This window comes from Lepisosteus oculatus, chromosome 18, assembly GCF_040954835.1.
Source record: "Lepisosteus oculatus isolate fLepOcu1 chromosome 18, fLepOcu1.hap2, whole genome shotgun sequence".
Classification (NCBI taxonomy): Eukaryota; Metazoa; Chordata; class Actinopteri; order Semionotiformes; family Lepisosteidae; genus Lepisosteus; species Lepisosteus oculatus.
The window spans coordinates 21248870-21261505 of NC_090713.1; the positions used below are offsets into that span (position 1 = coordinate 21248870).

A 12636-nucleotide genomic window follows, 5' to 3' on the forward strand; every position below is an offset into this window, starting at 1 on the left:
ACTGTGCGTCTCCCAGGTGGGGCTGCTGGTGCAGAATGAGCACTGTGTGTCTCCCAGGTGGGGGGCTGCTGGTGCAGAATGAGCGCTGTGCGTCTCCCAGGTGGGGCTGCTGGGGCAGAATGAGCACTGTGTGTCTCCCAGGTTTTTACAAAGCTAAAAGTCCAAAAATTAATTTCAGATCAATTCAAAATAATGTATTCATCCTAGGGGGGCAAGCAAGAGGTGCAACGTACAACACAATCCAAAAACAACATTAGGTTTGTATGATATCATAACTAGCATTCCGAAAATGCATCCGCGTCACATCTCATAGCAACGCGTATTAAAAATGAGATTGCTCTCAATTGCGAAATAGCCACTCTCAGCCTGTGGGCGTGCCTAACACTGAAACCCAATTAAAACGTTCGGTGACCGCGGGTGCCCGCCTACCTCGCCATCTGATTCGCCGGCTCCTTCATCGCTGGTTTCTGATTGGCTGCTGCTGCCCCCTGTCCACCGTCTTCTGACGACAGGCGCCATCGCTGATTGGCGGAGGATGGTCCCACACGGGGCTGGCGAGAGACCACACCGCGCAGGCGCATTCCGTCGAGTCTCCTTAAACACCAGCATTTAAATAGCTCTCGTTTAAAGGAACAGGCGAGTATTGCCCTGCAGGCCGGAGGTAAGGGAAATCTCATATACTGTACTCGTTTTATTCTTAAATGACGATGTAGTGCGAATGACAACCGTGAAACACATATGGAATGGTTATTGCCTGTGCTAATTCGTTTTGACTGATCGTTTTTAAAAATAAATTCCTAGTTTTCTCTTGGAGTCTGGTGCACTTTCACCTTAAAACATTATTTTAGTGAAAAGAATGAACAGCAGCGAAATGTTTTACTTCCCAGTCGTTCCTGTTCCTGTCCCTAAAAAAAAATGACATTCCACCTCATTGTTAATATTGAATCTAAAACAATTTGAACTTGTCTTTCAGCTGCTGTTTCTGTTGTATTAGTCATAATCACGCTACAGGTTTATCATACTTTGCTAATTAGAGTGCTGTATTGTTTTTACATGATTGAGAATGCTCTCAGTAAAGCAGTTTTGAAATGAATATTTGACATTAGTATTGTAAAGTATACAAAAGTATACTAAAGACATTAGTATTGTAAAGTATAGTACTTATACTACATACTATATTTACTATAGTAAAGTATAGTAAGCAGTACGTTATGTGCTGGTTCTACAGACCAAGTTCGGCTGTATTCCTCTGCTTATTTACCTGAAATGACTTTTCAGGATCTGTGAGGCCACTGTTATACTGTGGTATAGTATTCTGTAGTGTTGCATGATTGGGTATATAAAAGTACTATAAAACGCTGCTGGGTTGCTCAGTCTGTGACCCTGCACTATTCCCCATGGCTGCACTGACACCAATTAAACAATTAAGGAGCTGGCCGCAACAGGACTCTGAAATGGAGCAGGTGGGTGGGGCTCTAGGTTGAGAAACCCTACCGTACGGTATTGTAGAGTGTAAATTATGATAGAGGATTTAGTGTTCGCCAACACACTCTGATTACACGGCAGCCTGATCCACTCCAGGATTTCGTGTCATAAAATGCATTCCGATTACACGGCAGATTGATCCACTCCAGGATTTCGTGTCATAAAGTGCATTCCGATTACACGGCAGTCTGATCCACTCCAGGATTTCCTGTTGTCAGGCGCCCTCCGATTGGAGAGCATCCTGATCCGCTCCAGGCTTTAGAGTTGTTCTCTCGTATCCCAGGATTCCGATTCGCTCCGGGCTGTATAGCGCTGTTGGACGGGTTGTGGAGGTACAGTGGGCCGCCCAGCCCCCGGCAGTGTGGGTCACACTCACTCGTGTTTGCACGGGACACGAGGGCCCCCAGAGAAACGCTCTGAAACTCTCGCCCTGGGGACGATGTCGGACAAGCACGGCGTCCCCCGCACGACGGAGATGGAGTTCGGGGGAACGCTGGGTAAGAGCCGCGCATGGGCGAAGGGTGGGGGGCATGTGCTCGGATACCTGGAGAGTCACCCCTAAATTTCTCGCTGCAGCCCCAGTTCCACTCCGGTTCTCTCGGCTTTTTTTCTCTACCCAGATATGATATGGCCATATCTCTTTAGCTCACGGGGCTAGGTCGCTGCAGAGAGACGCGGAAGTCCCGGGTTCGAGCCCTGGACGGTGCAGGGGCCGACCTAATGCGGCAAGGGCGCCCGCCTGAGCCCCCGTTGCGTTACATTGGTGTCAGAAGCGGGGCGGGATAGCCCTTCGCCGGGGACGGCGATTTAAGCGGGGGAGAGTGTAACGCTTACGGCCGACAAGCACTGTGTGTAAGAGCCGGCGTACCAGAGCGGGTGACGTCACCGCCCTTCCCTGTGATAGCAGGACCACAGCTACTGGGCTGTGGAGAGATCTCTCTTTGGCTCACGGGGCTAGGTCGCTGCAGAGAGACGCGGAAGGCCCGGGTTCGAGCCTCCAGTCGGGATGGGGCCGACCAGATGCGGCAAGGGCGCCCGCTTGCGTTACATTTCTCTACCCAGCAGCCATATCACCCTGCAACTCACAACTGGCAACCCACTGAAGCTAAGCAGGTGTGAGCCTGGTCAGTACCTGGATGGGAGACCTCCTGGGAAAAACTAAGGTTGCTGCTGGAAGAGGTGTTAGTGGGGCCAGCAGGGGGTGCTCACCCTGCAGTCCATGTGGGTCCTAATGCCCCAGTATAGTGACGGGGACACTATACTGTAAACAGGCGCTGTCCTTCGGATGAGACGTAAAACCGAGGTCCTGACTCTCTGTGGTCATTAAAAATCCCAGGGTGTTTCTCGAGAAGAGTAGGGGTGTTACCCCAGTGTCCTGGCCAAATTTCCAATTGGCCCTTACCAATCATGGCCTCCTAATAATCCCCTTCTATGAATTGGCTACATTACTCTGCTCTCCTCCCCACTGAGAGCTGGGGTGTGGGGAGCGTTCTGGCGCACTATGGCTGCCGTCGCATCATCCAGATGGGGCTGCACACTGGTGGTGGTGGTGGAGGGGATCCCCATTACCTGTAAAGCGCTTTGAGTGGAGTGTCCAGAAAAGCGCTATATAAGTGTAAGCAATTAGTATTATTATTATTATTATTATTATTACCCACCGGCCAGAATATTAGGACTGGCGCCCCCCTCCTCCCCCCAATCCTGACCAGATCTCCATCGTCCTGAAATCCGGAAGGACAGGCTGCTCCATCCCAAGCCCTTTATCCCTCACCCCAACCTCCGCTGCCGGGAGACTGGGATCTGGGCCGCTTGTATCCAGGACCCTTGTGGGGAGCTCGGTGGGGCGCACCTGGCCAAGTTTGGCCCTGTTCTGGGCAGGGGAGGTGATGGGGAAAACCTGTGGTTGGGGACCGGGGGAGTGGGTTCCTAATATTTTGGCCATCTGGTGTAGCCTTTTGCTATTCAAGTGTCTGGGCAATATTTAGCCCCAAATCTGGAAATATCAGGGCAGCCCTGATGGCCGATCAGTGCTGAAAGGCAGCAGTTATGTAACCAGGCCCCAGGCAGGACAGGAGAAGCTCACTTGGTCCCTTTAACAGGGCAGCAGGGCTGGGGAGGTGAATACAGGGGGGGCGGCCACCAGGGGGCGGCGGCGAGACAGTTCATCCGGGAAACGAAGGGATTGGGTGCAGCAGTGGACGGCCAGCCCTGTATAAGCCGTACAGGAAGGAATGGGAGGTGTTCTAAGGCAGGACCTTGCCGAGCGCAAAAACTCTGAGGTAGAGAACACAAAATGTGTGGTATGAAAAAAAAAAACACGCTTTTCCCATCAAAGCCAGTGGGTTCAGCCTCCAGCCTGCTGGGTTCAGGGGCAGTGCGCGGGCGGCTGTTTCTCTTCTGCGCTGCCCCCCAGCCTGCTGGCCCGCGCTGTAACGGTGCTGTGTGTGTGTGTGTGTGTCCAGGCGCCCTGTGCCTGCCCGCCCTGCTGCCCCTCTCCGTGCTGTACCTGCTGTCGGCCTGCGACACCCCCGGCGCCCGCCTGCTGCAGTGGCCCCCGCCGCTGCCCGGCCCCGCCCAGCTCTGGCACCCTCACGCCCTGGCCGTCGCGCTGGGCTGGCTGGCCCTGCAGGGGGCGCTCTACCTGCTGCCCCTGGGGAAGGTAAGGGAGGGGGGCGGGGGCGGGGCGGGGCGGTCACACTCACGCGCGCACGCACGCACACTCACCTTGGTGGGCGCGTGACACCAGTCCCATGGACGCACGAGGACCAACAAGGCAGGTTTCAAACCTTAAAGGAGTTCCTCCTTATTCAAGCCATGTAGCTCCCCGAGGTGCTCCCTGATAGGGCCCCCCCAGGGAAGAGACTTAAACAGCAACAGCTCGGGCAGCTCGTTCCAGACCCCTGCCGCCCTTTGTGTAAAGACCCCCCCCCTCCCCCAAGGCTCTTGGACTGGCAGCTTCGAGTAAAGCCCCCCCTCCTAGCTCTTGGACCGGAAAGCACTTAAACTCGTAACTGCACCCAGTTTCTGATCTGTCCCCCCCCCCCCCCCCCTCCAGGTCGTGGAGGGCATGGTCCTGAGAGACGGCTCCCGGCTGCGGTATCCCATCAACGGTGAGCCAGGGAGGTCTGGGATTGGGGTGGGGAGCTGGGTCTAAGGATCTAAGGGGGGGTATTACAGTCGCCTCTGTTTGCTCATCCTCACCCCCCCCCCCACTCTCTCTCTCCCTCCCTGGCAGGTTTTCATGCCCTGTGCATCAGCGCGGCGCTGCTGGGGCTGGCCGTGTGGGCCGGCTTGCCCCTGGGGTCGCTGTACGAGCTGCTCCTGCCCCTGGCCGCCTGCGCCGCGGGGCTGTCCTTCCTCCTCAGCCTCCTCCTCTACCTCAAGGCCCTGGCGGCCCCGCCCCATGCGCTGGCCCCCGGTGGCAACACAGGTGAGGGGGTGCTGGCTGGATGAGGGGAGCGAGGGCGAGGCCGGGCTGCATCCCTGTTTCTTTAATGCACAGACGTCTGGGCTGTTCCCTGATTGGCTGCTCTTCCACCAATCAGGTGGTGACCAATGCGGCTATGCTAATGAAGAGGGTGGGGCCGAGGGGAAGCCCCTCCCCCACCATGCTGCTGGTGAAACCAGCTGTTCAGATGTGGTGTGGGAACACATCCCTCTGGGATCCCTCAAGTGTTCCTTGGACCCAAGACCCTTAAAAAATCTGCAGAACCTTCTGCCCTCCAGGGGCCAGAGTTCCTTTCACTGATCTAAATACAGCTAATTACAAGCGTTCCTCAAACGTGGAAAGAAGTGATGATCCTTTAAGAGAGACCCCCAAAGACTGACTGGAATGGGGTTCCCCCCCAGGACCAGTTATGGAGACCCCCGTACTAGTGAATGCATAGTCAGTGATCTGATAGCATTCTTCAATAAATGGCTGATCAGTGTGGAAAACGTTGAACTTCACCCTGTGCTCCAAAAATCTCCTTAATTGTTTAATTGACGGTTACCCAGCCCGACACGACAGTGAAGGTGTCGTCTGATTATGTGAGGCGCTGCAGTGATGTGTGTTGTTCTGAACTGGTTCTTGTAGCTGTTGTCTGAGTATCTGATTAGTCCAGAGTTTCCATGTGAATGCTGGGGATTCTCGTTGAACAGACAGGTGGTCTGAACAGGCGATACTGCAAATCAAGTCGACCGTGTTTGTTTTTAGGTAATCCCCTGTATGATTTCTTCATGGGCCACGAGCTGAACCCACGAATCGGGTTCTTTGACCTCAAGTACTTCTGTGAGCTCCGGCCAGGCCTGATTGGCTGGGTGAGTGGCGTCGCCGGGGGCAACAGAGGCGGGGGGGGGGGGAGGAGCCGAGGGAGCCACACCCACCTGTGATATCATGAATGAATTTAGGCTTCAGGAGAGTCTAAAGTCATCGCTGTTTTTTTTAACCTGCCGACTTCTGGGGCTGTTCCCTGATTGGCTGTACTTCCACCAATCAGGTGGTGATAAATGCGGCTATGCTAATGAAGGAGGCGGAGCTGCGGGGAGGCCCCTCCGTCGCCATGCTGCTGGTGAACGGCTTCCAGCTGCTGTATGTCACCGACGCGCTGTGGAATGAGGTGAGACAGGGGTGAGACAGGTAAGATGGGGCCGAGACAGGGGTGAGACAGGGGTGAGACAGGTAAGATGGGGCTGAGACAGGGGTGAGACAGGTAAGATGGGGCTGAGACAGGGCTGAGACAGGGGTGAGACAGGTAAGATGGGGCCGAGACAGGGGTGAGACAGGTAAGATGGGGCCGAGACAAGGTAAGTTGGGGCTCAGACAGGTAAGATGGGGCTGATACAGGGGTGAGACAGGTAAGTTGGGGCTGAGACAGAGGTGAGACAGGTAAGATGGGGCTGAGACAGGTAAGTTGAGGCTCAGACAGGTAAGATGGGGCCGAGACAGGGGTGAGACAGGTAAGATGGGGCCGAGACAGGGGTGAGACAGGGGTGAGACAGGTAAGATGGGGCCGAGACAGGGCTGAGACAGGTAAGTTGGGGCTGAGACAGAGGTGAGACAGGTAAGATGGGGCTGAGACAGGGGTGAGACAGGTAAGATGGGGTTGAGACAGGGGTGAGACAGGAGTAAAATGGCAGGTGAGAGCCTGTAGAACTGGGGAACAGTGGTGAATGGGCAGGAAGAGTAGTTATTCAGACCCAGGATGGAAGCGTATGTCAATCTGATGACAGGAAGTGTGCCCCCCCCTCCTCCCCTCCTCCCAGGAAGCTGTCCTGACCACCATGGACATCGTCCACGACGGCTTCGGCTTCATGCTGGCGTTCGGAGACCTGGCCTGGGTGCCCTTCACCTACAGCCTGCAGGCTCACTTCCTGGTGCGGCACTCGCACTCCCTGAGCATGCTGGGAGCGGCGGCCATCATCGGGCTCAACGGTGAGCAGGTGGGGGGGCAGGGGGGAGGGGCTAGCCCGTCTGTCCATCACCTGGTCAGCAACTGTCCATCTCTCTCTCTCTGCCTCTCTCCCATCCCAGCCGTGGGCTACTACATCTTCCGCCAGTCCAACTCCCAGAAGAATCGTTTCCGCCGGGACCCCAAAGACCCCTCTGTGTCAGGTCAGCCAACCTCCCCCCCCCTAATTTTACCTGGCGTTGCTGAAGTTGGGGGGTGGGGGTCACTGTGCGGCGCTCCTTGGTGCCGCGGTGTGGAATTCAGACGGTTCAGGCGTTTGCATGGATGCTGACCTCCTCCCCCCCACCCTGCATCCCGTAGGCTTGGAGACCATCGCCACGGCAACAGGGAAGAGGCTGCTGGTGTCGGGATGGTGGGGCTTCGTCAGGCACCCCAACTACCTGGGAGACCTGCTGATGGCGCTGGCCTGGTCTCTGCCCTGTGGTGAGTGTACCCCCCCCGAAAACCACCACTACTGCTGCCCTCACCCCCCCACACACACACACACACTTTTAAAGGAGAGTACTCTGTGCAGATGAGCATTGCTGCCCCTGACTAACTTCGCTGACCAGCTCCTCCTTTGTGCAGCTGACCGTTGCAGTTGTCCACTGGGCACTCAGGGAGCGGGCTGGATGAGCAGCGCTCTGTCCCCCCCCCCCCCCCCCCACGAGCGATGGCGTTCCAATCGTTCCCTTTCTGCCTCTGCCCTCCCGCAGGCACGCGCCACCTCCTGCCCTATTTCTACGTGCTCTACTTCGCCGCCCTGCTGGTCCACCGCGAGGCGCGCGATGAGAGGCAGTGCCTGAGGAAATACGGCCTGGCCTGGGAGACCTACTGCCGCCGGGTCCCGTACCGGATCGTACCGTACCTGTACTGACCCGGGCTGGGATATCGCACTGCCCCTGGACCGACCAGGTGGTCTGCAGCTGGACTGGACTTCACCACAGCACCCATTTACTGACCTGGACTGAACCACACTGCCCCTGGACTGATCTACAGGTGGACTGGACTTCACCATAGCACCCATTTACTGACCTGGACTGAATCACACTGCCCCTTGACTGATCTACAGGTGGACTGGACTTCACCATAGCACCCATTTACTGACCTGGACTGAACCACACTGCCCCTGGACTGACCAGGTGGTCTGCTGGGGGACTGGACTTCATCATAGCACCCATTTACTGACCTGGACTGATCTACAGGTGGACTGGACTTCACCATAGCACCCATTTACTGACCTGGACTGAATCACACTGCCCCTGGACTGACCAGGTGGTCTGCAGGGGGACTGGACTTCACCATAGCACCCATTTACTGACCTGGACTGATCTACAGGTGGACTGGACTTCACCATAGCACCCATTTACTGACCTGGACTGAACCACACTGCCCCTGGACTGACCAGGTGGTCTGCTGGTGGACTGGACTTCATCATAGCACCCATTTACTGACCTGGACTGATCTACAGGTGGACTGGACTTCACCATAGCACCCATTTACTGACCTGGACTGAATCACTCTGCCCCTGGACTGACCAGGTGGTCTGCAGGGGGACTGGACTTCATCATAGCACCCATTTACTGACCTGGTCTGAATCACACTGCACCTGCACTGATCTACAGGTGGACTGGACTTCACCATAGCACCCATTTACTGACCTGGTCTGAATCACACTGCCCCTGGACTGACCAGGTGGTCTGCAGCTGGCCTGGACTTCATCATAGCACCCACTTACATGCTGGTGGGTTAACTGGCTTCTAGGGAAACCGGCCCCGGGGGGAGAGTGTGTCTGTATGTGTCCGGTGATGGACTGGCGTCCTGTCCAGGGTGTACCCTGCCTTGAGCCCAGTGCTTGCTGGGATACGCTCCCGCTCCCCTGTACCGGAAAAAGCCGTCAGAAGACGTCCGGGTGTCCCGAAATGGGAAAAAAACATTTTTATTGCATGAACCTGTAGAAAACATTCTCCTATGTTTCCAACAACACCCCCCCCACCCCAGCAGTGCTCAGTCCAGCTCTTCTATCAGTGTCTTCGTGGCGGGGGGCCTCTTGCCCCTCCAGCTGTGCTCCAGCTGCGCCCGGCCCCTCTCCAGCTCCGCCCGCTCCCCCGCCAGCCGGCCGTACTCCCGGCGGACCTCCCAGGCCAGCGGCGGCAGCGCCGCGGCGTTCTCCCGCGCCCAGGCCTGCAGGAACACGCACTTCCTGTCCGCCAGGAAGCGGCTGCGGCGGCGGCCCCGCCCCCCCCGCGCCAGGGCGGCCCGCAGCTGGGACAGGGCGGCCAGGGCGTAGCCGGCGCGGTCGGCCCGGCCCGGCCCGCTCAGCAGGTGGACGACGGCCAGCGCCGCCCGCTCGGGGGCCGCCGGGTCTTCCCGGTCGAAGAGGGGCCCCTCCCGCGCGGCCCCCAGCGCGGCCCCCAGGGCCTCGGGGGCGGAGGCGAAGACGCGGGCGGAGCCGAGGGCGGCGGAGGCCCCCAGGACGGCCCGGCAGAAGTCCCGCGCGGCGGGCGGCCCCGCCAGGTCGCCGTTGAAGCGCCGCAGGGCGAAGGCGTAGGCGTGCAGCACGTTGACCAGGCTGTAACCCACCAGGGGGGAGGCGCGGGGCGTCAGCGTGTGCAGAGGGGGGATGTGGGGGCTGATGGGGGGGACCGCGCTCGTGCTCTTCGCCCCTGCGGCCGGCGCCCCCACCTCCCTCCTCCTCCTCCTGCTCCTGCCGGCTCCTGCTCCTTCGGGCTCTTCCGGCCTCGGCTTCCTCCCCCCTCCCCCTCTGCCGCCCCCCTCCGGATCGGCGTCTCTCTCTGCTGTCGCTGCCTCCCTGCTGCCCCCTGCCCTGTGTCTTCCTCTGCCTTCCTCCTCCTCCTCCCCCGCTGCCTCACTCCTCTCTCCTCCTTCCTCCTCACCTCCCGCTCCCACACTCCTCTCTCCCCCTTCCTCCTCCTCCTCCTCCTCCTCCCCTCCCGTTCCCACACTCCTCTCTCCTCCTTCCTCCTCCTCCTCACCTCCCGCTCCCACACTCCTCTCTCCTCCTCCTCCTTCCTCTCCCGTTCCCTCGCTCCTCTCTGCCCCCCCCAGCTCCTCCACCAGGGCCCCCGGCTGGTGCCTCTCCCACCAGGGGGTCCACTCCTCCACCAGAGCCCCGATGGCCCCCCCCTCCAGCAGCTGCTCGAACCTGCGCCTGTCCCGGGGGGGCAGCAGCCCCCACAGCTCCTCCTCGGACAGGGCGTCCAGATCCAGGCCGGCGAGCCTCTCGGCCAGCTCTTCCTCCTCCTCCTCCTCCTCCTCCCTCAGCCTGACCAGGATCTCCTGCATCCGCCGTCGGCCCTCCTCCCCGGCCCGGCCGGCGGCGCGCAGCTCGCCCAGGACGGCCTGCCTGTAGAAGTCCTCGGAGCAGCGGGCGTGGCGCGGCCCGCGGTAGCAGCCCAGGCCGCAGTAGGGCGCCTGGCAGCGCGGGCAGGTGTAGCGAGCCGGGCTCTGCAGGCACAGCGCGCACGGCCTCGCCGGCGTCAGCAGGGGCTCGCCGGGCTCCGCCCCCGCCCTCCCCGGCACCGCAACACCGCCGATGTCCCCCGTGCCCACGGCCGCCGGCTCCGTGGGGGTCTCGGCCCACGCCTCCTGCTCGGTCCAGCCGCCCCCCTGCGCCGAGAGGAGTCCGGTCACGCAAGCCGGCAGCCTTCTCACCCGCAGGACGTTCATGCTGCCGAGGAACGGGGATTCCCGATCCCTAGTCCCGCCTGAAGACAGGATAGAACAGTCAGGCCCCGGAGTTAAATTAACCGGAAGGAGCACACTGGCATTCACATCATACAGACGGAGGGGTCGTGCTGGAACTACATTTCCCAGAAGGCTGTGGGGTGGGGGTCACCTGACCAGCAGGCGGAAGACGATTGGTCGGCGACGATGTCAAAACCAGGAAGAGGGGGGAGAGATTCGGGGATGGTCAGCATCTGCTGCCGAGACGGGAGAGACGAGTTTCCGCTGTGCTCTGCCCCTGGCTGACTGGCCCGCGGGCACTGTAAGTTAAGAGGAAGCTTGTCTGCTTTCAAGCCAATAAGCAGTTCAGTCAGTTTAAGTTTAAGTCAGAGAAGAGCTCGATTTTGGTTTTTTTTTACCCCCTCACTGTAAATAAAAAGCACTGTGTTACCGTACTGCTACCCCGTTGAGTGTGTTCCTCTAATACAGCTCCTGGAGAGCCCCATTTCAACTAAGAGAGACCGGCTGGCATAAATACAGACAGCGGCTATGTCACTATACAGCTCACATCGGGCAGCACACTGGAGCCCAGCAGTGTGAGCCTGGCCAGTACCTGGAGGGGAGACTCCTGGGAGAGCTGAGGCTGCTGCTGGAAGAGGTGTTAGTGGGGCCAGTAGGGGGCGCTCACCCTGCGGTCTGTGTGGGTCCTGATGCCCCAGTATAGTGACGGGGGACACTAGACTGTAAACAGGCTCCGTCCTTCAGATGAGACGTCAAACCGAGGTCCTGACTCTCTGTGGTCATTAAAAATCCCAGGGCGTTTCTCGAGAAGAGTAGGGGTGTTACCCTGGTGTCCTGGCCCAATTTCCCCCTGGCCTTTACCCATCATGGCCTCCTAATAACCCCCCTCTCTGAACTGGCTCCATCACTCTGCTCTCCTCCCCACTGAGAGCTGGGGTGTGGGGAGCGGACTGGCGCCTCATCCAGGTGGGGCTGGAGGGGAGTCCCCACTACCTCTAAAATGCTTTGAATGGAGTCACCAGAAAAGTACTCTATAACCGTAATTATTAGTATTAATACCCAGCACCCAGCTCGTGTAGATTGTGAACACTTGTTTGGCTGTGATCGATTCAACAAGTAACGTTGGTCTTCGGATTACAATACATGCTGCAGCAGGGGCGTAGCCGATTTCACATAACCTCGCTGTCAAGTAGCAGATGACCAAAACAGAATTCGGTCTAATTAGCTGACCTAAGCAGGCAGCGTAGTTTCTTACCATAAGAGGACCTAGACCAGGCTGATCCTACAAACCAAGAAAATATGCTCGACTATGTAGTACAAAACGGTATTTACACGGCCGTATGAAACGTTTCGAATTAAAAACTGCAAAAGAAACTCGGAAACTCGGTATTACAAATTCAAAGTGATGCATTTATTTAAAGCCAAACAACAAAATGCCACTTTTATCCGCGAAACTCATAAACAAAAAACGCTTAGTAACTCATACTCACATGAATACGCCAAGTGTCGCGATAACGTCGGACAGTCGTCCCGGTTCGTGTCTCACTTTTCGCCTGGGAATGACCTGACTGCCAAACCGGTGTCTGAATGGCTTATCCCGATTCCTATCAATAAAATCTGTACCCTTTTTTTTTTTACAACAAGTATACACTGTTTCTAGACGCCATCTCTTCTTCCAAACTCCCACACTCGCCCCGCGTGGGTGCTGTAAAGCAAGCCCCACTGTCGTGCGTTGTCGCAAGGCGCCTGCAAAACTGTTCTCATCCACGTCTGTAAATACAGCCGCCGTCTCGAAATACACACTCGACTACTTTACTCGGATATCTTTTACAAACAAAAGCTTCGTTCTGTACGAGTTTAAAGGGCGACTTGTTTGGAATCTGTTGCTTGTAAGTTTACACAATCCCGCAAGGAGTTTGTGGACACTTACATAACGTAGAGAACATCCGCCTCTCTGATGAACAGTCATTTCATTCTCTAAAAAGAATTGGAGTCATAATTTAAAAAAAAAACA

General features: G+C 57.4%; 2 protein-coding genes and 1 long non-coding RNA gene across 4 annotated transcripts; 2 read left to right on the top strand and 1 right to left on the bottom strand.

Moving 5' to 3' along the window:
* Window positions 1–583: 583 nt before the first annotated feature.
* On the top strand, window positions 584–8880 carry tm7sf2 (transmembrane 7 superfamily member 2). Of its 2 annotated transcripts, XM_069180204.1 has the most exons (12): window positions 584–661; window positions 1769–1982; window positions 3948–4144; window positions 4541–4595; window positions 4721–4915; window positions 5681–5784; window positions 5964–6083; window positions 6730–6898; window positions 6998–7078; window positions 7236–7358; window positions 7631–7829; window positions 7914–8880. In XM_069180204.1, the coding sequence occupies exons 2-11, from the start codon at window positions 1925–1927 to the stop codon at window positions 7789–7791; spliced, it is 1263 nt and encodes a 420-aa protein (XP_069036305.1). In that variant the 5' UTR covers window positions 584–661; window positions 1769–1924; the 3' UTR covers window positions 7792–7829; window positions 7914–8880. The 2 variants fall into 2 exon arrangements, with proteins under 2 accessions (XP_069036305.1, XP_069036304.1); XM_069180203.1 differs by having other exon boundaries at window positions 7631–8880.
* On the top strand, window positions 6269–6700 carry LOC138224013 (uncharacterized). Its single transcript, XR_011182382.1, has 3 exons — window positions 6269–6290; window positions 6528–6558; window positions 6590–6700. It is a non-coding gene; the product is annotated as an uncharacterized lncRNA (long non-coding RNA).
* znhit2 (zinc finger, HIT-type containing 2) lies at window positions 8838–12545 on the bottom strand. The gene is made up of 2 exons (XM_069180202.1): window positions 12113–12545; window positions 8838–10642 (listed from the first exon to the last, which is right to left on the bottom strand). The coding sequence occupies exon 2, from the start codon at window positions 10602–10604 to the stop codon at window positions 8922–8924; it is 1683 nt and encodes a 560-aa protein (XP_069036303.1). The 5' UTR covers window positions 10605–10642; window positions 12113–12545; the 3' UTR covers window positions 8838–8921.
* Window positions 12546–12636: the final 91 nt, after the last annotated feature.

Coding starts and splice junctions, on each gene's coding strand:
- znhit2 (XM_069180202.1), bottom strand. CDS start 10,604: ATGAACGTCCTGCGGGTGAGAAGGCTGCCGGCTTGCGTGACCGGACTC.
- tm7sf2 (XM_069180203.1), top strand. CDS start 1,925: ATGTCGGACAAGCACGGCGTCCCCCGCACGACGGAGATGGAGTTCGGG. Junction 1,983..3,947: donor GGAGTTCGGGGGAACGCTGG/GTAAGAGCCGCG, acceptor GTGTGTGTCCAG/GCGCCCTGTGCCTGCCCGCC. Junction 6,899..6,997: donor GGCCATCATCGGGCTCAACG/GTGAGCAGGTGG, acceptor CTCCCATCCCAG/CCGTGGGCTACTACATCTTC.